General features: G+C 56.4%; 1 protein-coding gene across 5 annotated transcripts in view; it reads right to left on the bottom strand.

Moving 5' to 3' along the window:
• The window catches only part of Galnt6 (polypeptide N-acetylgalactosaminyltransferase 6), a 33,904-nt gene extending 9,387 nt beyond the window's left edge, over positions 1 to 24,517 (bottom strand). Inside the window, exons 1-6 of one of the 5 annotated variants that reach the window (XM_021658800.2) lie at positions 24,371 to 24,517; positions 17,019 to 17,250; positions 14,308 to 14,895; positions 12,888 to 13,060; positions 4,920 to 5,069; positions 3,649 to 3,883 (exon numbers count right to left, since the gene is read on the bottom strand). In XM_021658800.2, the coding sequence (XP_021514475.1) occupies positions 3,649 to 3,883; positions 4,920 to 5,069; positions 12,888 to 13,060; positions 14,308 to 14,798 (1,049 nt within the window). In that variant the 5' untranslated portion in view covers positions 14,799 to 14,895; positions 17,019 to 17,250; positions 24,371 to 24,517. Of the gene's footprint in view, positions 1 to 3,648; positions 3,884 to 4,919; positions 5,070 to 12,887; positions 13,061 to 14,307; positions 14,896 to 17,018; positions 17,251 to 21,851; positions 22,289 to 24,370 lie in introns of those variants that run through there. The other 4 variants (XM_060388597.1, XM_060388594.1, XM_060388595.1 and 1 more) reach the window with 4 other exon arrangements.
• Between the last annotated feature and the right edge of the window lie 1,828 nt (positions 24,518 to 26,345).

Genomic DNA, 26,345 nt, shown 5'->3' with positions numbered 1-26,345 from the left:
GATTTGGGCACAAAGACAGATGACTTCAACCCCGGTTTGTGGTACACTAACCACTGGGCAGACTGCCCCAATGCATAGCCTGCTGCTAGGGCCTGGCCTGAACCGTGGACAAGCTGGACACCCCAAGAGTCATTGCCTCACATTGCTCTTAACGAGGTGAGATCAGTCTCCCCCATGCTGTTCCTCCGAAGAAAAAGCCTCTCATCTTCTGTGCCTGATGGCCAGTCCAGAGTGCCTCTGCCTGTGCTGACATGGAGACCCCAGGACCCTGAGTCTAGGTAGTGGGCTGTGGACTGACTGGTCATCTCTGTCATTTTGATTGGCACATAGATTCATTTAGGTTATAATTTATCCTTCTGAGGCTTCTGATCACATTGGTGGCTAAGCTAATGGAAGCTTGACACTAGAGAACAGACAATTAGGTTCTTATCGCACAGTAATCCACTGTATTAGCTCATTAGTCAATTCATTAGCTGGTTCAAACTACTAACTTTTAGATCTCTTATTTAACAGGGAAACAGGTTTGCCTTGCTCACAGACCTCATGTTAAAGATAAACAGACTCATGCCTCCTCAGGCTTCCTAGAGATCCTATATCTAGACACAGTCTTAAAACTGTTCAGAGATTTGACATTAATCACTGGAGCTCTGACTTTAACTCTCAAACTCTCAAACTTTTTTTAACTGGTTAAAAAAAAAAAAAAATTCCACTATACAGTCCACTATCATGGTTCCAAGCTCAACGTCTTAAATTTCCTTTGGTTTGCCTTTAAGTATAGACTTGAAAATGTTTCTCACTGTGCTGGATTTACATACATCCAGTCTTCTGGAGAGAGAGGGGAAGTCCCTCTCTCATGATGTGTCAAAAATCAAGACCAAGTGGGGTTTTGCTCCTCTACTTCCCGGAAGGCTTCTGCGGAGTGAGCTCAGGGAGCTGATTTCCCAAGCCTCTGCGATGCTGTGACACAAGGTGTGCGTCCGCTCCCTTTCCCTACAGTATTTCACTGCGGATTACAGACAAGGGTGATGCTGACGTGTTTAAAACCTATCTTCTTCGTAAACTTAAAAAGGCTCTTGTAAGCTACAGGAAGTCCCCCCGATCCACCTCTCAGGTCAGACTGTCAATCAACAGCCCATGTTTCCCACCTATGGCCTATTTCAGAGGGCGGGACTGCTCCCCTTTCTCTAGTTTTGGGACCCCCCCCCCAACTACTAAAACCATGGGTCCAAAAGTTTCAAATGTGTACTTAAAAAAATTTATATTTTCTCCCTAGCCTACTTTGTCTTCTTTCTGCCCATGTGCATGTTCCATTGGCCCGTCAGGTCCAGGTGTCTCTACGTCAGGACAGCACTGAGGCAGCTACCACAGGTGCTCTAGGCTAGCCTCGCACCCTGTGTCAGCTGGGCTGCACTTCCCTTCCAGCCGCAGGTGTTCTCAGACTCTGGACAGCAGTAAAACAGCCGTCTCGGCCAGGACGTCTCCAGCCCTCCCCCCACCCCATTCTCTTAGGTCCCCAAAGATGGCATCGCCCTGGGTCAGCAGGAAGCAGTGATTCTGAACACGATGCCCTCACTCCCAGCTCCCCACTCCTTCCTAGTTCCACATTTTTTTATATTAAATGAAAGGGGAGGAACGTTATTTCAATAGTCTGCTGCTAGGCTGCCTAACAACCTCTGATGTCATCGCTCGACGAGCCAGGTGTGCGCCAGGTGTGTGCCGGACCCGCCCACCATCCCTCGCCCTCTTGCTCCTCTTTCTCTTACACTCTCATGCTCTCAGTTGCTCTCCCTCTCACTGTCTGTCTCTCTGTCAAAGGCGCCCTCCCCTCTCTCCCACCTCCTTCCTTCCCACAATAACTGCCTTTTATACCAAATACTTTGAGGTAGATTATTAATACATATGTTATAACAGAGACCCCTTTGGTGGTCACATACCAAACACCCTGAATATCGGATATTTGCGTTATGATTCATAACAGTAACAGTACTGCAGTTATGAAGTTAGCAACAAAACGATTTTACAGCTGGGAGTCACCACACACCAGGGATTACATCACAGGGACACAGCATTTGGAAGGCTGAGAACCACTGCTCTCTGGTAAAGAACGGCTTTAGGGTTTTGCTTGTTTGTCTTGAGACAGGGTCTCTCGAGGCTGACTTTGAGCTGGGTAGCCGAGGATAACCTTGAACTTCTGATACTGTTTTCCCTCCCATAGCTGGGGTTAGAGATATGCGCTCCCGGGCCCAGTTTGGTATTCACATTTTGAAACCATTGTAAAAAACACAAAACCTATCTCCTCCAAAGAACACCAACAGACCATATGTAGGTGTCTGGCAAGGCTGAAGACTGTTACGATGCTGAGAGAGAATGAAGTGCCAGAATTTGCCCTGGGACACTGAGCACAACAGACACATGAAACCTGAGCAGAGGTAGCCAGCCACATGGTAGAACTTAGAAAGGATTCAGTCCTTACTTACGGGGTATTAGTTATGAGCAAGTCAGGGATCATGCCTAGCTATATTGTCCTGGGCTTTTGTAACTATATTTAAGTCTAAGAGTTGTTATGTCTGGGAACAGGGTAAAGAACACGGCTACAGAAACCCCCTTCTGCATTACCATGTGGCCAAAGCACAGAGCAGCTGTGTAACAAGCCTGATTCTGTTCCTTCTCCCTCACCCCTGCCCAGGCTGAATCTACAGCTTTGCACATGCTGGGCAAGTGTTTATTTGAACCCACCATAGCCCAACAGTCCTTGACTTTGTGATCCCCTTGTCTCAGCCTCCCCAGAAGCTAGTTATGTCCTGGATAATTTTAGCTTGACACAGGTAAAGTCATCTGAGAGGCCAGAGCCTCAGTTGAGAAAATGCCTCCATGAGATCTGGCTGTAGGCGAGCCTGTAGGGCATTTTCTTAGTGATTGATGAGGTAGGGCCCAAAGCATTGTGGGTAGTGCCATCCCTGGGCTGGTGGTCCTGGGGTCTGTAAGCAGGCTGAGCAAGCCATGATGAGCAAGCCAGTAAGCAGCAACCTCCATGGCCTCTGCATCAGTTCCTGCCTCGGGGTTCCTGCTCTGTTACAGTTCCTGTCCTGACTTCCTTCATTCATGAACAATGATGTCAAAGTCTAAGCCAAACAAACCGTTTCCTCCCCAATTTGCTTTTGGTCATGGTGTTTCATCACAGCAATAGAAACCCTAACTATGACAGATTACAAGCCTCTACAGCCAGGCCCAGCATCTATTTTCTCTTTCTGAGTCTTTTCAGAGATAGTGAGTAACCTGGGAGCCCATACCTACCCATGATGAAGGTTATTCAGCAATGACCTCCCCCCTCCTTCCCCCCCCCATCTCTCTCCCGCTCTGCAAGCAGAGGTCCTGGCTTTCTCCAGGTAGGTGAGCGGGAGCAAGCTGTGATGGCGTGAGGCGGGGCAGTCAACGCCATGGCTGGCTTCGTCACACAAGGACGGGCCCTTGACTACCCTGTGCTAGCTGCAGGATCTGAGGTAAGCTGGCCACTGCCAAGGGCTTCCATATTCTCACTTGTGAAGACAGGCTAGCGGGAGGACCGGAGCGATGCTCGTGTGGGGTGGTACCGGGCCCTGGAGCTGGGTGGGTGGGGCCGGTGGGGGCTCACCGGGATCCAGTCCTTACTTGATGGGGTACGTCTCATCCTTGCGCCTCTGCTTCTCGTGTTCGGGGAGCGTCTCCCAGCCGAAGGTCAGGCTCCAGTCGAAGTTGCCACGGCTGTGGACTTTGCCTCTCTGCATGGGTCTGGAGAACTGGAAGGTGTTGAAGTCGATGGTGACAATGTCGGGGCTCACCACCACTGTCTTATCCTCAGCGATGCGAGCCAGGAGGGGCTCCAGCCAGCCGTGGAAGCACTCGCCTGCGGACCGGGCCAGAAGGGAAAGGTCAGGGGCCTTGCCATGGCTGAAGCCTCAACCAAGGAGGCCCAGGAGGACTGGGGGCACCCACACACGCCCACAGCTGTAGGGGACACAGAGCAGCTCCTGAGGTGGGGGTGGCTGAGAGGAGGTGGCAGGCTTGGGGGAGCAGCCTGGTCATCACCAGTCAGATGCAAACTGCCATGACCCAGCTTTCTTAGTGTAAAACCACCCTCCCCCTCACTCCCGCCAGCCAGCAGTGGGGGATCTTTCCTCTTCCTTCTGAGAGCTTTGTTAAATAACCCTTGCTGGCTAGAACGGGGCTCCTCCTGCCTCTACCACCAAATGCTGAGATAGCAGGCACCGGTCAGCATGCCTAGACAGTTCTGGACTTAGAACGGACATAGGTTTTGCGTTCCTTCATTGTTGTAGGTGATTTTGCGTTCCTTCATTGTTGTAGGTGATTTTCTGCTTTGCCTGCTTGTGTGTCTGTGTGCAGGCTGTGCCTGCAGGGGTCACCCTAGAACAGGCGCTCTGGGCGGCTGTGAGCCATCAGGGGTGTTCTGGGAGCCGAACCCTGGTCCTCAGCAAGAACAAACGTTCCTAACCTCCGAGCCAGCTTTTGAGCTCCTGTTTTACTTGGATGACACTTTGTTAGCTGAGCAAGGAAAGTGAGGTTCCGCTAGTGGCCGAGTGAGAAGGAAGCCGGGGTTCCTGACACAAGTCTAGAGTTCTCTGCTTCCTACCGTTCTTCCAGAAAAAACCCGTGCACGGAGGTGTTTTGGTTTTGGGGGTGGGGGGGGGGGTGCTTGTGAACTCCACATGGCCCTGTAGAAAAGGTGTCTCTGGTGGAGACGGGGCTTCTCCTCAGGGTGTACAAGAGGGTAAGTGGTGATCCGCTCGCACTGCCGGCTCTTCTGATCACCAAGGCCCTCAGCCTGGAGCGCGAGGGCTGGGCGGCTCAGCCCCAGGCCTCTCTCCTCCCACACAGAAGGACAGGACGCTCTCAGCCCGCCCATCAGCGCCCCACCCACTCACAGTGTGCGTCCAGGAACGTGAGCACCTCGGCCCGCGCCACGCTGGCGCCCAGCAGCCGCGCCGTGATGAGCCCCTTCCGCTCGCGCTGCCGCACCACGCGCACGATCTGCAGCTGCTGCACGTGCCGCTCCAGCCTCTCCTTCAGGTGTTCTGCAAGGGACGAGGCCGCGGTCACCAGCAACTCACTAACCCCCGTGGGCGCCAAGTGCGAGTCCTCCCCCCACCCCGGCCCCCGGCTCCAGCAGGTCCAAATGTCAACCCTCCCACACACGGTGAAGGCAGAGGAGAGACGGCACGTACAGGGAGGCAGCCCTGCCTGTGCCCGGACGCTGTGAGGACAGCTGTGCCAGCAGCGTCCTGTGCCCGCGGCCACCTCCCCACTGAGGGGATGGGGAATGAACCCAGGGCCTCGTGAGTGCCGGACAAGTGATCCACCATTAAGCTGAGCCCCGCTCGAACCTAATTTCTTACTTCCTCCAAGCACACTTAAAATATTAAAAGGGGCTGCGGGCACAGCGCAGTGGCAGGGCACCCGGCGAGCACGCGTTCCTCTCCAGCACTGTAACACCGACAGAACCATTTTCTGTTTTAGAGACATAGTCAAATGTGGCCCAGGCTAGCCTTGAACTCTTGGCCATCCTGCCTCCACCTCCCTTTTCAAGTGCCCAGGAAGAAGATATGCTTTTCATAAAAGAACAATGTGTAGACATGTAAGATATATGTCACACACACACACACACACACACACACACACATTTAGAGCTTTGCACCAAGTGCCAGGGGCTTGCACAACATGAGGGACCCATGCAGAGCCGGGAGCATGGGAGCTGTGACCACAAACTGCCTGGTGCAGTGTCTCTCCCCCAAGGAAGCCCTGCTGCCCCGTCTCTGCTCCTTGCACAGAGCAAACCTCAGCCCCCCCCCCCCTTTGTGAGGAAGCCAGAAGACACTCTTTCTGGCCACAGGGTGCCAGTCTCGGGCCCTCTGAAGGAGCAGCGTGTGCTCTTGACTCCTGAGCCGTCTCTCCAGCCCTCTCCTGCTCTCAACTGCAAAGCAAGGTCGCGTGTAGTTTTAGCAGTGGACGATGGCAGTGACAATTGTGTGTCCCCTCTCCCCTCCAGCTGTGGGCTCACAACTGGGCCTTGCTCTCTGTACAGCGCTCTGCAAATCACAGGTCCTGAAACAATTTAGTGAGTTGTCACTAACCATGTGCACACACGCACACATACACACACACACAAGCACACACACACACACGCCCCAAATACTTGAACACCTATTACGTGCCAGGCACTGCTGCAGGCTTTCATGCTCACCTCCATTCTGAGGCTCTGGAACAGGACACCCCCGCCCAGCGTTAACAGACATGGAGTCCGGCTGCCCCATAAACATGAGGGTGCTGACAGGACCCTGGGCAGTAGACCGACTTAACCAGTGTGGCTTCCCGGGTGGGCAGTCTCTTGGCCCCTAGCTGTGTACGGTCTTGTGTCTCCCCCTGCTGACAGCCGCTCTTTGGTCACGGCCTGGGAGAGCAGAGCCCCAGGGACACCGGGTGTCATGTGAAACTTGAGCTCTTCTGGGTTTTCTCCTCCAGCCCTCCTGGTAGGCAAGTGACCCTGACCCGTTGGCCTTGCGGGCAAAAGCTCCGGGCGGTCACCTGAGACGGGCCTGTCTTGCTCCAGAAACAGGCCCCTTGTCTCTGCTGCCAGGATCCCGCTGCTCCAATTTAGCCTCACATGGCGACTTCCACCCAGCGGTGACTGAGCAAGCACAGCACACTGTCCAGAGGCTGGACACTGGCCTTCGAGGGGTAGGGTGGGGTCTGCCATCACAGGACACTAAGCCACGAGCTGGCCTGGTGCTGCTGACAGGCTGGATCCTCCAGAGACCCCCACCCCCTCTCAGCTGTGCTCACAGGAAGCAGAGATAACCCGAGGGCAGCATCACAGGAAGTGGGCTGTGTGGTAAGACGGTGAGGAGCCTTGAGCTGTGACTTCCAGGGCTCCTCAGTTCTCCCACGCCTTCCTTCCAGCGTCAGGGCTGGGTTGGGCTGAGGAGGCTGGTTCTGGGCCCCGCAGCCGTCTGTCTGTCCTGCTCGGCTGGAAATGGGTCCCGGGGCAGAACCTAGCACAGCTGAGCAAGGAGGCAGGCGGGAGGCGTGGGGTCTCGTGCCTCAGCCGGCAGCCGTGACTTAGGTTCCACAACCTGCCACTACCACCCGACCTCACTGCCCCAGAGGAGACCCCCCCCACAGGGCTTTCTCTAAGTCACAGCGTGGGGCCCCCTCCCAGCCTCGCGGTCTTCACTGGGTTGTCTGACAGAAACCTGGCCTAATGGGAACCAGAAGAGAACTCTGGACCCCAGTCTAAGTCTCTACCCAGTCTCTCTGTGTAGCCTTGGCACCGGCATCCCTCTAACTGCTCCGCCCTGAAGCCAAATGGATCCTGCCTGCCCTTCCCCCGCTGAACTGGTCCCTAACCCACTCCTCCTGTCACCCCAGCTGCCAAAGTCAGCTGCCACAGCCTCTGCTTCATGTTGTGCGAGATATGGGTGCCACCTTAAACTGCACTTTCTGTGCCTGGCGGTGGCAGCGCACACTTTAATCCAAGCAGAGGCAGGCAGGGATCTTGAAGTTCAAGGCCAGCCTGTGAATCTACAGCCTGGTCTACAGTGAGTCTGTAGACCAGAGTGAGCCCAGGACAGCCAGGGCTACACAGAGAAACCCTGTCTCGAAAACCCATAAACAAACACAAACAAGAAGCAAAAAACAGGCAGAAGGGTCTAGCTCAGTCGCAGAACATTCACCTAGCAAGTGCAAAGCCCTAGGTTTGGTTCCCAGCACTTGAAAAACGCAACCAAACAGCAATAAAAAAAAAAAAAAATCCACCCCATAATTATCATAATATAATCTAGCAATTTCACTTCTGGGTACAGCTCAAAAAGTTCAAAACAGGGACTGAAACAGATAATCATATACCTGCTCACAGCAGGGTTATTCATAAGAGCCGCCGCTGAGACCTGAATGCCCACCAGCAGATGGACGCGTCAGCAAAACAAAGTGTGTCTACACCAGAGAATGCTACTCGGCCTGGAAAGACGGAATCCCGACGCCTGGTCCACACACAGATCCTGAAGGCAGTGTGGCAGTGAAAGCAGCCTGTCTCCAAAGACAGCTGTACATGGCTTCGCCTTTATGGGTGCCTAGAGTGCTCAAACTCACAGGCCCTGGTCGGCTTAGAACTCAATAGGCCTGCTGTCCTCAAGCTCACGGAGACCCACCTGCCTCAGCCAACATCACACTTGGCTAAGCAAAATCCTTTTTAAGAAGAGAGAGAAAACCGCGGTGAACCGGGAGAGGGAGGAGTCCTGCCTGATACGCAGAGGGTCCGGGTTTGGTTACCAGCACCAGATAGACAAAAAGAGCTGCTCATACATTTAAAAGAAATATATCAACTCCATGCATTAAAAATAAAAGTGAAGCCAGGCAGCGGTGGCGCACGCCTGTGATCCCAGCGCTCGGGAAGGCAGAGGCAGGTGGGTCTCGAAGTCCAAGTTCAACCTGGTCTGCAGATGGAGTTCCAAGATGGCCAGGGCTACACAGAGAAACCCTGTCTCAAAAAAGCCACATAGATAGCTAGACAGACGGACAGATAGATGATAGACAGACAGACAGATGTACAATGAAAAAACAATGCTACTGGCACACTCACCCGCCACTGTTTACACAGGTCCCCTCCCCTGCTCACTTCCTTTCAGCGGTGCCAGCCTGCACACCAGGCCTGAGGGGCCTTGCTTTGGCTGCTGTTTTTGTGGGACACCCTGCATGGCCTTCCCTGACTCTTAATGGTTCCTTTTCGCTCAGTGCAATTGCTACCATTTTCTGGTGCCGCAGAGATGGCGCAGTGGTTAGGGGCCCTCGCTACCCTGGCAGGGACTTCAATTTGGTTCCCGGAAGCCACTTCAGGCTGCTCACAACTGCCTGTAACGTGACCTCCAGCCCTCTTCTTGCCTCTGTGGGTACTACACTCTCATGAATGTATCTATACAGAAACATATTCACACGCACATAAAGAAAAATAAGATCTTACTGAAAAAGCCAAAACGAGGGTGTTAGAGAGATGGCTCCTCAGCTAAAAGCACTTGCTGCTCTGTGGAGGACATGGGTTGGTTTCCAGGGCCTACGTGGCGGCTCACAACCATCCTCAGCTCCAGTTCTAGGGGATCCAATGCCCTTTTCCAGCCCTCATGAGTACCAGGTATGTACAAGGTGCACTTACATACATGTAGGTGAGACACTCATGTACATAAAATATGAAAATATAAAGCACAATAATAGTCAACTAAAAAAATTTTTTTTCAACTAAAAAAATAAAAAAAATTAAACTCCAAGAAGACAGAACAGTCAGCGGTGAAGTCCGGGCTCTGGTTCTGACTTGTTGGGGGATAAAAAAGGCCCCAGCCTGGCACAAGGTCTCCTCCACAAGTGTCAGATAGCTGTATGCTCAGGGTTGCAGGGCCGCTGTGGGGCACCGGGGGAGAAGGACAGAAGTCAGAGCAGTGTCCTTCAGACACAGCCCTTTTGTGTGTGTAACAAGAGCCAGTTAATCTGCTCAAACAGCCCAATGCGTGGGAAACTTTACCCCGTGTGGACAGACGTGCACAGGTTGATGACCTCAGGGTCTTTCTGTTCCCCAGTCAACCGGAGTCTTCCCGGAGTCCACGAGGCCTCAGAGAGCGCGGGTGCTTATAGCAGCGCACCGTCCCTGGGGTCACGCAGAGATGCGGCCGTGACTAGCGTGTGGGCAGTGACATCTCTCCAGTCAGGGAGGACAGCGACATCCCAAAGCAGGACAACGAAGGGAGCCAGCCAGAGTTCAGAATTTAGAGATGATGGCAGTGGCTTAGGAGTGAGCGTGCCAGGGGCCCTGGAGAGATCCGCAGTGGTTAGGGATTCTGGATGCTCTTGCAGAGGACCCGGCTCTGATTCCCAGCGCCCACAAGGAGCCTCACAGCCACTGGAACTCCAGTTCCGGAGGCTCTTCTGACCTCCCAGGGCACCAGGTGCACACATGGGGCCCAGACATACGTGCAGGCAGGACACTTATACACAGAAGGGAAATAAGAACGAGACCAGGGCAAATGTGGGAGGTGAGCAGGGAGAACCCGGAGTGGGGGCTGGAGGAGCTCCGTGTTGAAGAGCATGCTCTCGCTTCTGGAGAACCGCATTTCCAATAGCCACATCAGATGCTGCTCAGAGGCATCTGTCACTCTGTCTCCAGGGGTTCTCTGACTTCCCAGGGCACCTGAACTCACATGCACATACCTCCCCCACAGGCACACACACACACACATACATACAATAAAAATTATATATACAGTATTTAAGGACATAGGCCTCCTGACTTCTATGAAAAGGTAATGTCCTGGTTGGTCTTTCTCTTCCTTCTTCCCTTCCTTCTTCCCTTCCTCCTTTCCTTCCTCCTTTCCTTCCTCCCTTCCTTCCTTCTTTCCTTCCTTCCTTCCTCTTTTTCTTAGTTTTCCTTTTGTCCACTTGACAGAGTTATCTGAGAAGGATCCACAGTTGAGAAAATGCCTCCATAAGACTGGCCCATGGACCAAAGCCTAAGGAACATTTTCTTCATGAGTGAGCCCTGTGGGGGGCCCAGGCCTCTGAGGTGTGCCAGCCCTGCTCAGGTGGCCCCAGGCTCTATATAAGCAGGCTGAGCAACCCGTGCAAACCAGTAAGTTGTGTCCCCATGGCCTCGGCTTCAGCTCCTTCCTCTGGGTTCCGTCTTCAGTTCTCCCCCTGACTTCCCTTCCTGATGGGCAACTACAGTCTGAAATCAATCCTGTCCTTCCCAAGATACTTTCGGTCATGGTGTTGTATTGCAGCAATAGAAACCCCAGCTCAACACTGGCACGAGCTGTGGGGTGCCAGACCCGACCGTGTGTTTTCAGGAGTATGGAGGACTCTGGAGCTTTGGCTGGAAAAGCCACTGAGTGTGAGAGCTTGATGAGCTCCCGTGGGTGCTCAGAATGGAGAGAAATGCAGAGGTGGAAGCTGGCTTGTGAACTCTCACAGGGGAAGCTTGGGAGTCCCTTAAAGATTATACTGGGGCCATTCAACATTCTGAGTTAAAAATCTGTGGTTCTGGTCAGCTGGGGCTTGGCTGTGATTAGCAGGAGACTGGAACCACTCACGTGAAACCTTTGTTTGCTAAGACAATGGATGCTGGTCAGCTGGGGCTGGAGAATCAGCCGAGATTAAGAGGAGGCCAGGCCTCTCTGGCTCCCAGGTGCTGGGATTAAAGGTGTGGGCTATCTTCCCTCTCGGAGTCTTTAACTTGTCTCTGATTTTCCACCACTATGAGCATTGCTGCTAGAAAGCCCCTCCCTCTTCAGAAGCCTGCTGCGCACACTGCTTGCCCACCAGGCCCACTGTGATCTCATGCTTGGGTGGCCAAGAGCCTGTCTTCCCTGGGAAACTGAGGTCCCTATGCAGAGGCTCAGCAGTGCAGGCCGCTGGAGAGGCAGGAGAGGCAGGAGAGGCAGGAGATCCGGAGGCTCCAGCAGCAGCTGTGAAGCCTGGGCACAGGCCCCTGCGGCACCTCGGCACCTCGTCAGCGTGATAGGATCTAGGGTCACAGAAGAGCCGGGTCTCTGGGCAAGCTGGTGATGGGTTAGCTCCGTTGGGTTAACTGAGGCTGGAGGGGCACCCACAGTGCCACCAAGGAGGACATGAGCTGAGGGAGCAAAGGCGTTCCCCGCACTCTGCCTCTTGACCGTGGATGCGGAGCTGTGACTGAGCCGAGAGCCGACCTAACCCCTTCCTCCTGAACCGCTTCAGTTGGAGCGTTCTTTTAAGGCTTGTTTTTCCCGGTGTGTTTGAGTGTTGTGCGTGCGTGTGTGTGTGCACCAGGCCCAGGGAGGTAAGAAGCATTGCACTCCCCTAGAACTGGAGTTCCAGAGGGTTGTAAGCTGCCCCGTGGGTGCTGGGAATCGAACCTGGGTCTCCTGGAAGAGCAGCCAGTGCTCTTACCGGCTGAGCCATCTCTCTGGCCTCTCCTCAGGGTGTTTCACCACAGCATTTGACAGCAGAGAGAACCTGTTTACTATGCAAAGTCCCAGCATCACACACACAGAACCCAAACCCCGGCCTCCCTCCTAGCTGACTTCCTATGGCAAACCTAAACTGCAGCCACACCCAGCCTCCCCACAGACATGCCCGTCTGTAGGACCCTGCTCACCACCGTCTCTCTTCCAGGAAGGCCCTCCCTCCCCCAGACACTCAGCCTTTACTGCAGGCCAGGCAGACAGCGCACCTGCAGGCCTCGTTACACTCCCTCCATGCATTGAGTCCTCATGGCTGCACACTCCCACAAGGCACTCTCTCCTCATGGGGAGTGGAACAGAGCTCTCACGGGAAGCCAACCTGTGGCTCCTGAGTCCCCCTGCCACCTGCTTCACGCCCCTCACCTGCCACACGAAAGGCTCGAGGGTGCCCATTTGTAGAGCAAAAGTGAGGCTGAGAGAGGCCCAGGGCAGAGACGGAGCTCGAGTTTGATTTCCCAAGGTTGGACTTTCAAGTCCCCGGCACTTCAGAGCTGCTGAAGGAGGTAGGGCCCTCCTGCCCCGTGCCTTGTCAGGGGACCGCTGTTTCTCTGTTGTTGTTTCCTCTGACTTGTGCCCAGGTCAGAGCCAGGCGCGGAATCTGTGCAACTGATGGGCTGGCCCCTCCTCATGCTGCAGAATTAGGGGTGCATGAGGAGGCCCCCTGCTCTGTGGATGAGTCCTGCCCTCCGCCCTCCGCCCTCCGCACCGCGGCCCGCCGTCCGCAGACCTGCCCTCCGCACCGGGCCCGCCGTCCTCAGACCCGCCCTCCGCACCGCGGCCCGCCGTCCGCAGACCCGCCCTCCGCAGACCCGCCCTCCGCACCGGGCCCGCCGTCCGCAGACCCGCCAGCCTCACCGTCCGTGCTGGCGTCGTCCACCAGGATGATCTCCCTCAGCAGGGCGGCAGGGCTGGTGTGCAGGACGCTGTACACCGTGCGCAGCAGAGTGGACCAGGCCTCGTTGTGAAACACGATGACCACGCTGGTGGCGGGCAGGGGCGGGCAGCGCCGGAACTTCTGGTCCACACACCTGGGAAGGAGGAAGGGCGGACATGGGGAGGGGTTCCAGGAGGGGAAAGACATCCGCCTAAAGCTCCCTAACCACCCCACACACTCCTGCTGTCCACACACTCCTGCTGTCCACACACTCCTGCTCCCCACACACTCCTGCTGTCCACACACTCCTGCTCCCCACACACTCCTGCTGTCCACACACTCCTGCTGTCCACACACTCCTGCTGTCCACACACTCCTGCTGTCCACACACTCCTGCTGTCCACACACTCCTGCTGTCCACACACTCCTTCACCTTCATCCCCCACTTCAGAGCTCACGTGCCCAACCACCAATCTCCTTCCCCGTTGTGCTCTTAGCTGCCCTCCTACCCCCTGGGCAAGTACTAGCCAGCCCCCTCCAAAGCCACCTGCTGACTAGGTGTCCTAAAGCCTCCCCTCCCCCCAAATCTTGCACTCTCAGGCCAGGTGTTCCCGAGGCTGACTCAGTCGGCACCTTGGACACTGTATGTGGTGAGATCCTGGCCAGAGGTCTCAGAGGCTGAGTCATGACAGGCCACTGGCGGTCAGTGTGAGGAAAAGGCCCTTCTCTAAGAGTCCCACTCACACTTCCCCTCTAAGCTCCCCGGAACCTCTACGATCACTGGCAATTTCTGGGACCTTCCTGCCCTCTGGACACTGACAGGAGTGGGGTCCGGGACCCCAAGGCCCATGCGGCTGGACACCGTTTATGTTTCCTGCTGTAAACTGGGCTGGTCTCAGTCCTGCAGTCCTCCTGCCTCAGCCTCCGAAGCGCTGGGCTGTAAGACCCAGTGTCCTCCACACCCGACTCCTCCCGCTTGTTGGGGAGATGTGTGGGCCTGCAGCGAGCTTCCTCGGCCTCCTGTCCTGGCTGCCCCTGTGACAAGCCCTTCTTTGCCACCACGCCAAACTGCAGCTCCTTGGGCTGTGTGTAACACATGGTCCAAGTCTGAGGAAGCCTGGGCTCGCAGCCCTAAAGGGTCGTGACCGAGGAGTGGCTGTTTCTTTCCAAGTGACTCTACTTGAAAAGGCAGTGGCTTAGCGTGGAACACACACACAGACACACACACACACACACACACACACACACACACACACCCCTTTCACCAGGACTCCAGCCCCTGGGATCAGAGCACGGGCCAGCAAAAGAACAGAGGCAGGGAAGGAATCCCTGTCTGCGCTCAGATGGCCCCCGCTTTCCTCCTGCCGGCTGGCCGCTGGCTAGGCGGAGAGCTCTACTTACTCGGGAGGCCGGGTGTCGGGCCCCAGCGACCTCTGCAAGGAGATGCGGTCGCTGGCAAAGGCGTTGAAGCAGTGTTTCTTATAGCCCTCTTCCTTTTCCTGGGTCTCCAGCGGGGTCCATCCTCTCTTCTGAAATGCTTTTCCATCCGCCCCGGGGCTGTTGGGGTCCTGGGGTGGCCGTTCCCAGAAGGGCTTCAGCTCAGCCGGGGTGTAGAAGCCCGGGAGGCAGGAGTGGTTTGGGGAGACCGGGGCCTGTTGGGGTTCGGGAGCCCTGATCTGCAGCTTGGGCATGGCGTCTCGGATGTTGTTCACAGCACCTAGCATGAGGCCCAGGACACGGTCCTTCCGGCCCACCAGGGACTTCAGCCACGGCTTCTCCACGGCCTGCTCCCGGCTGCTCCCTTCCTTCTGCCTCATGAAGAGGAAGAGCATGAAGACGCTGCCCAGCATGGCGAGGCGCAGGGTCATGTGGCGCCGGCGAAGGAACCTCATCTTCCCAGCCGGGTCCCCAGTGGGGTCGGCACCGGGCCTCGTATCTCACTTTAGAAACAGCGTGACGGGCCACGGTGGCCACGCCTGGGGCCTCAGCCTGGAAAAAAGAGGGGACAGGAGAGAAATGAGCCACCGCAGGGATGGGCAGGGAGCCAGGGGCCAGGGAACGCCGGGGTCACCTGCATACACGCGGCATCCCGTGCCTCAGTTTTCTTCTGCTGTAAACGGAGAAAACAACGTCTGGGTCTTTCGTACCCAGAGGAAACTGCTTTGAGAGCCGGCTTGCCACTCAAATAAGGTTCAGCTGGAGCCCACGGGCCAGCGCCTGCCTCAGAGGGTGGAACCCGGCAACAACTCCAAGATCACCTGCACTTTGCCTAGGTGGTTTTGGTTTTTGAGACAGGGTTTCACTAATTAGCCCAGGCTAGCCTTCAACTCCTGCGTCCTGTGCCTCCTGTGTACTGGGATTACAGGCATGTGCCACCATGCCTGGGCCACCCTGTGTGTGGCCCTGGAGGCCTGGGCGGGAAGGCCTGAGGCCTGGAGTGGTGCTGGTGTAAAGGGCAGCACTCTAATCGGCTGAAGAACAGTAACGTGCGAAACAGCCACGCCGGGCAGCAAAAGGAATGAACCGCCTGTCTGTGACCGGCTGCCAGGGCAGTGGGATGAAAGGGCACGCTGCAGAGGGATTCAGTGTGCTTCTGTCTGCCAAGAACCATAAAGGATGCCCATGTGAAGATGCTGTTTGGGAATGTAAGCATGTGGTGGAGCCTGAAGAGGCTAAGAGCAACGCAGCCAGTTTCTGAGGAAAGATGAACGTTCACAAATTAGCCAGGCCAAGGTTCTCCTGTATTTACTGTCTGTCAATCGATTGATCTATCATCTATCTATCTATCTATCTATCTATCTATCTATCTATCTATCTATCTATCTATGTGTTTGTTTGTTTTTAAGATTTTCTTTTTGAATGAAGATTTATTTTGAATGCTTTATGTGCATCTGCAGGCCAGAAGAGGGCTCCAGATCACATCATAGGTGGTTGTGAGCCACCATGTGGTTGCTGGAAATTGAACTCAGGACCTCTGGCTGAGCAGACAGAGTTCTTAACCACTGAGCCATCTCTCCAGCTCTGTTTGTTTGTTTTTTGAGATGGGATTTCTCTGTGTAGCCGTGGCTGTCCTGGAACCCTCTCTTTAGACCAGGCTGGCCTGGAACTCAAAAGCTCCACCTGCCTCTGCCCCTCCCCGCCCAGTGCTGGGATCAAAGGTGTGTGCCACCCCTGCCTGGCAGTCCCTTTACTTTTGACAGGGCCTCACTACGCAGCTCAGGATAGCTCAGAGTGATTCTCCTGCCTCCGCTGTCACAAGCTGAGACTCCCACAAGCACATGCCACCAATTCCAACTCAGATACGTTTCCTTGTCGTTGTTGTTGTTTTAAATCTAAGATCCTGTGACAACACCTTCCAGGCAGGACTAGGCACAGGGGTTGCCTACCCGCCAGCACCCCAGTCCAGAGGCGCAGAGGATGGATGAGCAGCCGCAGAGCTTTCTACGGGAGCCCAGCCAGTCTCACCATCACTGGCTGACAGAGGCTGCGGCTGGAGCCGCGGCTGCGGGTTCAGTGCCCTCCTTTAGAAGGGCACCTGCCACCACAGCTGCTACAGGATTAAGAGAGCAAAGAAAGCATTCCCCAGAAGCTTGGCAGTCTTACCTCTGTGCACTAAGTTTTCAAAATCCTTAGTTTCGTCATCAGCCTCCTGTGCCCCGCGGATGGCTTAGTTTATCGCTCTAAGCCTCGATTTCCTCATCTATAACCGGCATCACTAACACCCAAGCCCTGGGCTGCGCTGAGGCTTAAGCCGGGTGATGTATGCAGGCCCCCCAGCAGGGATCCTGTCACTTTCTATTGCTATAAAAATAAAGAAACCCCTGTGCGGTTTCCCAGAAATGACCCCAGGCACCTGTCCCTTGGCCAACGTCACATCTTCACACCTTGTATGTTCTACCCAAAAGTGACTCTGGCTGGTGGAGTGATAGTGGCCACCCAGCCCCGTTCCTTGTAGAACACGGTAAACATGCTAAGTCTACACTGATGACAAAAACAAGTGAGCGTGCTTGAGACGGTGAGCGCTGTTGTGGACCCCTGTGTCCTGCCTGTGTGGAGCCTGCTGTAGAACGGGGCGGGTCTGCTGGGCTAGCCAGAACCAGGCCAGGACTCACCTCCTCCAGGAAGGCCTCCCGGAGTCACCCGTCACTGTTGCACCCTCATGCAGGCACTGCCTGTGGTCTCCTGGAGACGCGGACACCTGTGTTCCTCTTCTTTCCTCTGGAGAGAGGGAGATCTCGGGTTAAACCGACCTTCTCCGGAGCACCGGCTCTCTGGATCCGAGCTGGCTGCCTAAAGCGTTCGCTCTCTCTGGAACCCTCAGTTCCTCAAGGTTCTAACCACATCCTGAAATGAAATGAGACACCTGTGATTAGACTTGGCAGGAAGGGGCTTGTTCTCCACCGTGCTGGCTCAGCATGCAGGCAGCAGGAAGACACCCGTCAGGAGATACAGTTCTGTGGATACCAGTAGGGCTGAGGGCTCCTACCCCGAGAGGTTAGCAAAGCCTAGAACAGTGGTTAGCAAGGCCCAGTGGGTTGCGCCCCACCAGCCTGGGAAAGGAATGGCGCCCGACGTAGAACTTGGTCACTTTCAGGGCTCTGTGGATCCACCTCCCACGTCCTGCTTATATCCCCACTCCTCGGGCCTGTGCGTCCTGGCCTTCAGGTTTGCCAGCGCGAAAGCCCTTCCTGCTGGCAGTGGGCATCCACACGCAGGTATGCCCCAGCTGGACGCCTTGCCAGGTTGAACAAATGGAAAGGGCTCCGCTAGGCAGGCTGGACTCACCTCTCAGCGCCCTAGCGAGCAGAGCCCAGGGTCTACCCGAACCCTGATTCCAACCCGTCACCCCAAAGAAGCCTCAGAGTGTGGAAACCATCCTGAGAATGGGCTCCGCTAGGCAGGCTGGACTCACCTCTCAGCGCCCTAGTGAGCAGAGCCCAGGGTCTACCCGAACCCTGATTCCAACCCGTCACCCCAAAGAAGCCTCAGAGTGTGGAAACCATCCTGAGAATGGGCTCCGCTAGGCAGGCTGGACTCACCTCTCAGCGCCCTAGCGAGCAGAGCCCAGGGTCTACCCGAACCCTGATTCCAACCTGTCACCCCAAAGAACCCTCAGAGTGTGGAAACCATCCTGAGAAGAGTCTATGAGTGGCCAGAATATGGGGGTAGGAAGGCCCCTGAGGAGAGACGGGACAGCAGTGAAGGGCACTGGCCGCCCTTGCTGAGGACCAGGCTCTGTCCCCTGCATCCGAATGGCGGCTCAGAAGGCCTGGGATGCGACACCCTCTCTGGCCTTCAAGGGCAGCAGATAAGCATGCCCTGCACAGACGAACACACAAGGTAAAGGGAGGGCGAAAAGTCAGCTGAGGTGGCACATGTCTCTAACCCCAGCACTCAGCAGACAAAGGCCAGTGGGCCTTTAAGACTTCCAGACCACCCCGGTCCAACCGTGAGTTCTGGGCCAGGGCTATACAGCGAGGCCCTGCCTGGAAAGAGACAAAGGGAAACCGAGTGCCCACCCTGTGGGGGCATGCTGGGCACACCGCTCAGAGCGCTTGTCCAGTGCGGGCCATTGTCAGCTCCGCAGAAACAAGCAAACAGAACCCCGCTACACTGCATTACTCTGTCAGGATTTCCTCTCAGTTACGACTTCTGGGCTCAGAGCTACCAAGTCTCTGAGCAGCGCTCAGCTTTAAAAGCTTCCGGCCTAGAAGTGCCACAGATTTAACAAGGATCTTTAGAAAACTTTATTTTTGCTTTTAGTTTATGAATTTAGAATGATCAGACTTTAGTATCATGTCATCCTGCTGAACACGACAAATGTCATGAGGTATGAAATTTAGAACGTGGGGATGTAGGCCAGTGGGGCCAGTGGAGCCAATGGGGCCCTCCGCTCTGTTTCCAGCACTGCGTAGGTTGGGGACAGTGACCCCTGCATTCTCAGCACTCAGGAAGCTCAGAAGTTCAAGGTCACGTGACTGTACAGAGTTGGTAGCCAGCCTGGGCTACATGAGGACCCAAAAGTGAAATGCAGCAGTAAAAAATAAAACTGGATGAAGGTAAGCTGGAAGTTTAAATGGCCACATTTCCAGGCAATTTTTGTTCGTTCTGCTGTTCTCTGGAGTGTGAAACTGCCCTGAGGCTTTCGAGTTATCCTGCCGCACTTACATAAGGTCCAGGTCTAGTCAACGCCTTTCTTTGTAGTTACACGTTTAGAACTCAGTGATACACGTCAACCCCCACGGCTGGCCTCTTCCGGGCAGTCTTCTCTGATCTCCTCTCATTTTCAGTAAAGTAATATAGAAAATTGATTATATAAAATTCGTAAAACTAAACCAAAATGAACTGGTTCCCCTTCTCTACCTGTCTCTTTCGCTTCCTCTCTTCGTCCTCTCCTCACCCCTGAAGATCTAGCTTCCTACATGGCAGGCAAGGGCTTTTACCTCGAGCCACACCCCAGCTCTGGCCTCCTGTCTCTACTTGTTCTCGAATCTCGTCGCAGCCTGCCGTGTGTCGACGTGTCTGTGCTCCCTGCCAGGGACCCGGACTCCTGGACTCCAAGGGCGATGCCGCTTCTACAGTTCTATCGCTTGCAAGGTCTAAAGTACAGATTGTAGCAGCAGGTGACAGAGCCTCTCATACTTGGGGGGAGCTAGAGGGGTCCGACTTGGACCCCCATTTCCTCAGGGTGCCCAGTGGACTCCTGCAAGTATTTGGGTCGGGTGGCCCTCTGCTGTCACACCTGGCTTGCTCATAGACTCCTATCTGGGTCCCCAGTAGCCTGTCTTATAGGTGAGGCCAGCTGGAGCTGGATGGCAGTCTAGCCGCTCCCAAGAGCAGGTCCTGTCTTCAGGTTCCTGCCCATTGCTGTGTCCCTGGCACTTTTCCCTCCCCACGGCAGGTACTAGAGGCTCTAGGCTCTTCTGAGCCCCCTTCCTCTCCTAACACCCCCCCTCCCGCCATTCCCTTCTCTCCAACTCTCCACTCAGGGATCAAATGCTTAAAGATGCTGAAACCAGAAAGTACCAAGTGAGGTGTTTTTGGCTCGTGCGGAAGACAGAGTCAGCTACCCAGAACATGCCCTTGCTGGCCAGGTGGCCTCTTTGTGAAAGTTTCTTTCTGTTTATCAAACAGGCTGCATACCTCAGGGTGAGAGCAGAGACGTGGCCTCCAGGAAGGGCGCTGCCACGCCATCACCACAGGATATTTGCTCAAGGCAATTGGCCCAGTTATGAATCTCTTCAAAAGCTGGGGGTGGAGGTCCACTGATTCAGAGGAATGGGGATGGACACCGAGGTGGAGAGGGAACTAGCCGGTGGCAAGATCCTGGAGGGCGGAGGTGCTGCTGGACTGCCTGGCTAAAAGCCTGTCCTCTTTACACTTCATCTGGCCCAGCGGCCTCACCCCTCCCTCGCTCATACCCCGAAGAGAAGGCCGAGTGGTCTCCAAAGCGCCCCTCCCCCTCAGATGCCTCTGTGTTCATAGGGTGGGGGGGCTTCCACTCCCCGTCCCCTGAGGTACAACCATGGACACTTGGGCGCTTCCTGAAGATCAGCTCTGCAGTACTGTGGCTTGTTCTCCCAGGAGGGTGGGATAAGAGTTAGGTCTGTCCAAATGCCCCGACCCCCCACACGCCAGGCTCATCTTAGGTTTACATAAAACGTTGAACTGAAGTTATCCAACCATTTCTACCAAAACCCTGACAGGATCGCTCCGCCGCTGTGTGGTAGGATCAGGGTTTGTTACAGCTTTGTTGTCCCCCCCAGTCACGGCAGATCAGGGCGACAGGCAGCTGGACAGGAGTTCAGCTGCGGTTTGTCTGCAGGCTCCCTGCTGGGCCTCTCTTATCCCAGGACTCCAAGGATGAGGACGTGGGCCTCCCAACCTCCCGGGACTGGAGAGAATCCGAATTGAGTTCTGTCGTCTGTTGGCTGGGGGGGAAGGGGGAAGGAGAGACAGGCCGGGGTCCTGGGACAGATGGTCCTAACGGCTGGGGCTATCTGCAGAGGATGGGGGAGCTGACCTTTGACACCTCTTCTCTCCTGGCATCCTGCTCCTGGCTGCAGGCATCCTACCCAGGATGGCTGGAAACTTCCAACTGCCGCAGCACCCAGATGCGCAAGCAGCCAGCTCCGGTTAGCAGTTTCCCGCTGCTTCCAGGGGCACTGGTGTCCACCCAGCACCCCTAGTTCCTGGCCCCCTGCAAGACCTGTTACTCTTAATCCCTCCTCAGTATCAAGGTTACCAAGCTCACTCCCAAGCCCTGATGCTTCTGCCTTGCCTCCGCTGTGTGTGTCCGCATGTCCTTCCTCTCCACTCAAAACTGTCGCAGCCTCAGCAGCCCGGGAGGGCGAGGTGGAGGGCCCGCCAGCCTGCTCTGCTGTGGCACCCGTGCTTCCTGATGGGCAGAGCTCTGGTACCCAGCCTCCTATGTGCACTTAGCTAGCCCAGCAGATGCTCCGCACGGCCGTCCATCCCTCCCTAAGGCCTCATGGAGCAAAACGAAGCAGACAGTCTAGGTCCTGACTGTGACTCGTCTGCAGGAAGCCTCCTGAGGCCCAAGAGATGGCTCGGCAGTTAGGAGTCTTACTGCTCTTGCAGAGAACCGAGTTCAGCTCCCAGCCTCCGCATCTCAGGGATCTCAGGGCCTGTAGCTCCGGCCCCAGGGGCATCCAACCCAAACAAAACGCACACACACATCGGTGTTTGGAGCAGGACGTGGTGGCCCACCCCTGTGCCCTCAACTCTTGGAGGTCAGGAGTTCACAGCCAGTGCCCAAAAGCTCTTGAGGAGGACGCAGCACCCACGACCCCAGTCCCACGGGATCTAGGGCCGTCTTCTGACCTCCGCGGGCCCAGGCATGCACATGGTATGCATACGTGAACACAGGCAAGGAAAACACTCACGCACGTACGATAAAGTAAAATCACAGAGTCCCAGGTCACCTTCAGTTCCATGGAGAATCCAAGGCAGCCCAAGGCTACAGACAAGCCTGTCTCTAAAAACCACAAGAAAAGCAGGTTTCCTACGCTGAAGTGTGTCACTGTCCCTGGGAGCCGGGTGTGCGGCTTGTTCCAGAAGTCTCTCACCACGCTTTCTTCGGGGGACCTTCCCACGGGATACATGCGGGACAAGCCCAGACGCCGAGATCCTGTTTCCCAACATCCTGCATCCAGAATGCTTGTCCTGACTGTTGGGCCAGCCTCCACCCTCAGGGTGCCCATTCCTCCGCCGGGTCCTGAGAACAACCTGACGCCGCGGGCTCTCGGGAGGCACGCTCGGTCTCAAAGCCCTCTTCTCCCTGGCTGAGCCCGTCCTTGTTTTCCACGCTCGCGTCCTGCCCGGCACAATTACAGCATTGAGATCCACACGGAGACAGGCACTGCCCTACACTTGACCCCTCGCTCTGTCAAACCCTCCCTCTTGTCCCAGCGACCGAGAACGGGCGCTTTGGGCTTTTCCAGAAGACAGGCCCAGGCTGAATGACCAGCCGTTTGCCTGGGCGCTGGCACAGCCTTTCGCCGGGATCCGCTGGCACCAGGCACCTGCACGGTTTCACTCGCAGAGCTGGAGACGTTGAGCGTGTCCATCAGACAGGGCGATGCCGTCATCATCGGACATTTGCCTTTTAAAGGCTCGAGAGACTGACGACAAGGCCTCCCTCAGCCTGTGATCACTGCGCTGCGTCACCAGGCTCGCCTTGGAGCCCCAGGCTCAAGCAGCCCTTCTGAGGGGCTTTGTCTCCCCCTCCTGAGTAGCTGGGGTTATGTCCCACTGCACTCCTTTAATCCCAGCGCTGGGCGGGAGGGGGGCCAGAGGCAAGAGGATCTCTGTGAGTTTGAGGACAGCCTGATCTACAGAGCGAGTTCCAGGTTAGCCAGGGCTACACAAAGGAAACCCTGCATCAAAAAGACAAAAATAAAACAAACAAAAACCTCACACAAGTTACGTTTTCTGTCTTGTCTGGTTTTCCCTTTTGCTTTGAGACAGAGGCTGTGTAGCCAAGGATGACCTTGAACTTTGGATTCCCCTGCTTCTACCTCCCAAGTGCTGGGGTCGCAGGCCTGGGCCAGCATGCCCAGGCCTCCCAGCACTGGAGACTGGACCCAGAGCCGCGTGCTCACTTACACAGCCTGCCAACTCCACTGCACACCCGCTCAGAGACACACAGCTAGGAAAGCGCTGGGGCTGCCCACAGCACGCTGCAGCTTACGCTGGGTTGGTCCCTAAAGCTTACGCAGCAAAGCACCTGGACGGGCACCCCACCTTTGCTCCCCGCCCAAGCAGGGTTTACGTGGCACGGCCGAGGTGAGGGACGTGGCAGAGCTGAGTCATTCCCCAGCAGCCTTCGTTATGAATGGCTCTCTCCTCTGTGAACAGACAGGGCCTAGGGCAGTTCTGAACTCATGGAGGCACGCGCGCCTGCCCCTTTCCTGGACTCTTCTCTGTGCTGTGGCAGTGCCAGCTGTGGGCTGGGATTGCTCCGCAGCCAATTTCCTTGACAGTTTCACGCGCTCTACACTTCCTTTTGGTAGCCGGGCCCTGCTCGCGGGCCCTCTAGGCTCCCAAGGCACAAGGCTTCACGGACCGCCTGGGAGGGTGCGGGCGACTCTTGGGCGATTTGAATGAAGTGCGTTTCAAACCCCATCTAGTCACCGCATGGATTTGCCTGTCTCACCCCTGCCCCGTCTGGAGGAGGGCGCGGCCTGTGTAACGCACGCGCCCGCGGTCCCACGAACGCAGCCCTGGAGGCTCTTTGGTGTGTCTAGAGTCAGGAACCCCAGGCGCTGTGGGTGTGGGCTGAGCTCGGGCAGCCTGAGAGCTCTCCCCGGGAGCCCTGAGGGGAACCGCGGCTTAAGACAGGGCTGCCCTTCCGAGCTCGCTGGCAAGCTGAGGCCAGCCGTGTGCACACAGGCCAGGAGCCCCGCTCCGCAGCGCGGCGACTGGCCCCGGGCCGAGCAGCAGGATTCTCCTTTTTGTCATCGCTGGGGCACGGAACAAGTGAGCGCGAATCAGGAAGTTGGTGACAGTCACAGTCACACTGCCTTCACCACACCGTACACACCGCAGAGCCCCGTTCCCACCCCCGGGGCGCGCCAAGCGCCCAAGGACAGACCCAAGGCCAGGGCTCCGAGGGGGCCCACCGAGGGCACCCCTCATCTGTGCCTTCGGCTCAGGGGTGACAAGGCAGGAAGGAGCCCCCGAGCCTGGGCGCGCGGGCGGTCCAGTCCGGGGGGCGCGCTGCGGGCGCCAGGCGAGCGTGGGGGAAGAGGAGTCTGGGGCCCTGGGTTCCCGAACCTCCCTCCGGGTGGGGGTCCCCGCGAGTCTGGCCCGGCCCCCTCATTTCACTGCCGGCCGGGGGTGGGGTGGGGTAGGGCCCAGAGCGCGCGCGCAGGGAGTCCCCGAGGAGCCCGCGGCTGCGAGGTCCGGGCCCCGCGGGGTCGCGCCCCCCGTCGCCGCTTACCGATCGCGCCGAGGCACAGCCGCCGCCGCCGCCGAGCTGCCCGCGGTTTCCCGACGGGGCGGCCGGAGGGCGGGTCCGGGGCGGGTCCTGAGGGGGTGGCGCCCGGCCGGCTCCGGCAGGTGCAGCGCCGCCGCTCCCGCCCGGGTCCGCCGGGTGCACGGCCCGCGGCTAGGGCGGACGGCGGGGCGGCGCCACCCCAGGCCGCGCGGAGGGCGGCGGCGAGCCCCGAGGCTCCGTCCCGGAGGGTGCGGGGAGATTAACTTCCCCTGCCATCCAACTGCCCTGGCCAGCGCTGGTCTCAGCAATCCTCCGGCCTCAGCACCGAACTCCTGCTCCCCGGGGGTGGGCGGCAGGCGGCGGACACCGCTGCAGAGTGTGTCTCAGGGACGCGCAGGACACTTCCAAGTGGTTAGAAATGCAGGTTCTGAGACAGGCTTCGCGGCGCGCTCCTGAATTCCTAGCTCACTCCTGAATTCCTAGCTCACTCCTGAATTCCTAGCTCGTGGAGGCTGAGACAGGGGATCTTGAGTTCCAGGCCAGACGGAGCTACGTGGGAGACCGTGACTCTAAACAAACAAACGAATAAATAATAAAAAATAAAGAAAGGAATGAGGGAAGGAAGGAAATGAAAGGAAGGAAAGAAAAAGGAAACAAACGAATTGCTTAAACCCACATTCTGGTTCTGATCCTCCTGCCCCCAGGACAGGGGCTGCTCACGGGCTCTGGGCCTACCATCCGGCTGTAATTTCACGGGTCCTTATCCTAGTCGAACAGGAGTCGAATGAATGCTTGTTGACTTGGAAACGCTCCTTGTGTGCGTGCGTGTGTGTGCGTGTGCGTGTGTGCATGTGTGTGTGTGTGTGTGTGTGTGTGTGTGTGTGTTAAGGAAGGATTTTGTTTATCCATCTATGTGCGTGTGGCCCTGAAAGCACACAGCCACAAGCCAGGGTGCAGCTCCTGAGAGCTGGAGTGAGGCACGCTCTCCCGCCTTCTTTCCGGGGGCGCTGGGATCTGACCCCTGACCCCTGACCCCTGACCCTCACGTTGAGCGGCGAGTGCCCTTTACCGCTGAGCGGTCTCTCCAGCCCTCCTCTGCTCTGAGGGTTTTGTTTCTTTTCCTCGAGTCTCTTGTGAACAAAGCTAGTCTTGAACTCCCTACATAGTATGCTTGAGGATGGCCTCCACCTCCTGAGTTCTGAGAAGTGCACCATCATACCCAACCTGGACGCTTTTTTCCGGGGTGGACACCGGGGCCTGTGATCCCAGCATTTGGGAAGTTCGCGCAGGAGGATCTGGAAGTTGCAGGCAACACGGTCAAAGGCAGCTTGAGCCGATAGTGGTCTCTGCCTCCGAAGACCAAAGGGGAGGGGGAATGGAGTGCGGAAGATCTCTACTTCTTCTGGTTAATATTAAAATAATTCGCATTTTTGAGTCTCTAAGACTCAGGGGCAGGACCTGAAACCCTGTGGTTTGGTTGAGCAGCCCTGGGAGGACCAGAGGCATTCTGGGAAGCGTAACGCAGGGATAGGCTTCCTTACTCCCTTAGGCGAAGGACAGAGCCTTGACAGGAGTGGAAAGGGGGTGTCCCACACTGTTGGAACAGTGACATCCCCACACCAAGCGGCCATCTCCCCCCCCATCCCTTCACACTGGAGACCCCGACTGAGGGTTCAAGCATCTAAAGAGCTGGTCCCTGTCAAGCCTCGGGGCTCTGCAGACTCTCCGGCTTAACATCTTCCCTCACGGCAATCCTGGTCGGGATCCCACCATTCCTGCCACAAACGAGGGGACCCTGCTCTCCTTTCTCCTTCCTTGGTGTTAGACCGCCTGACCAGGCCTGACCTATCTCCTTTCCTCTCACTAGCTCTTTGACCTTCAGCGGTGTGTGATCGTTGTCAGGTACAGCATGACCTGAGGTGAGGGACCTCGGGCAGTCGCAGGGTAGGCTCAAGACCGCGGACTCTGCCTTGGAGCT

This window comes from Meriones unguiculatus, chromosome 8 (genome assembly GCF_030254825.1).
Source record: "Meriones unguiculatus strain TT.TT164.6M chromosome 8, Bangor_MerUng_6.1, whole genome shotgun sequence".
NCBI classification, from domain to species: domain Eukaryota; kingdom Metazoa; phylum Chordata; class Mammalia; order Rodentia; family Muridae; genus Meriones; species Meriones unguiculatus.
This window is presented reverse-complemented; position numbering and strand designations above follow the sequence as displayed.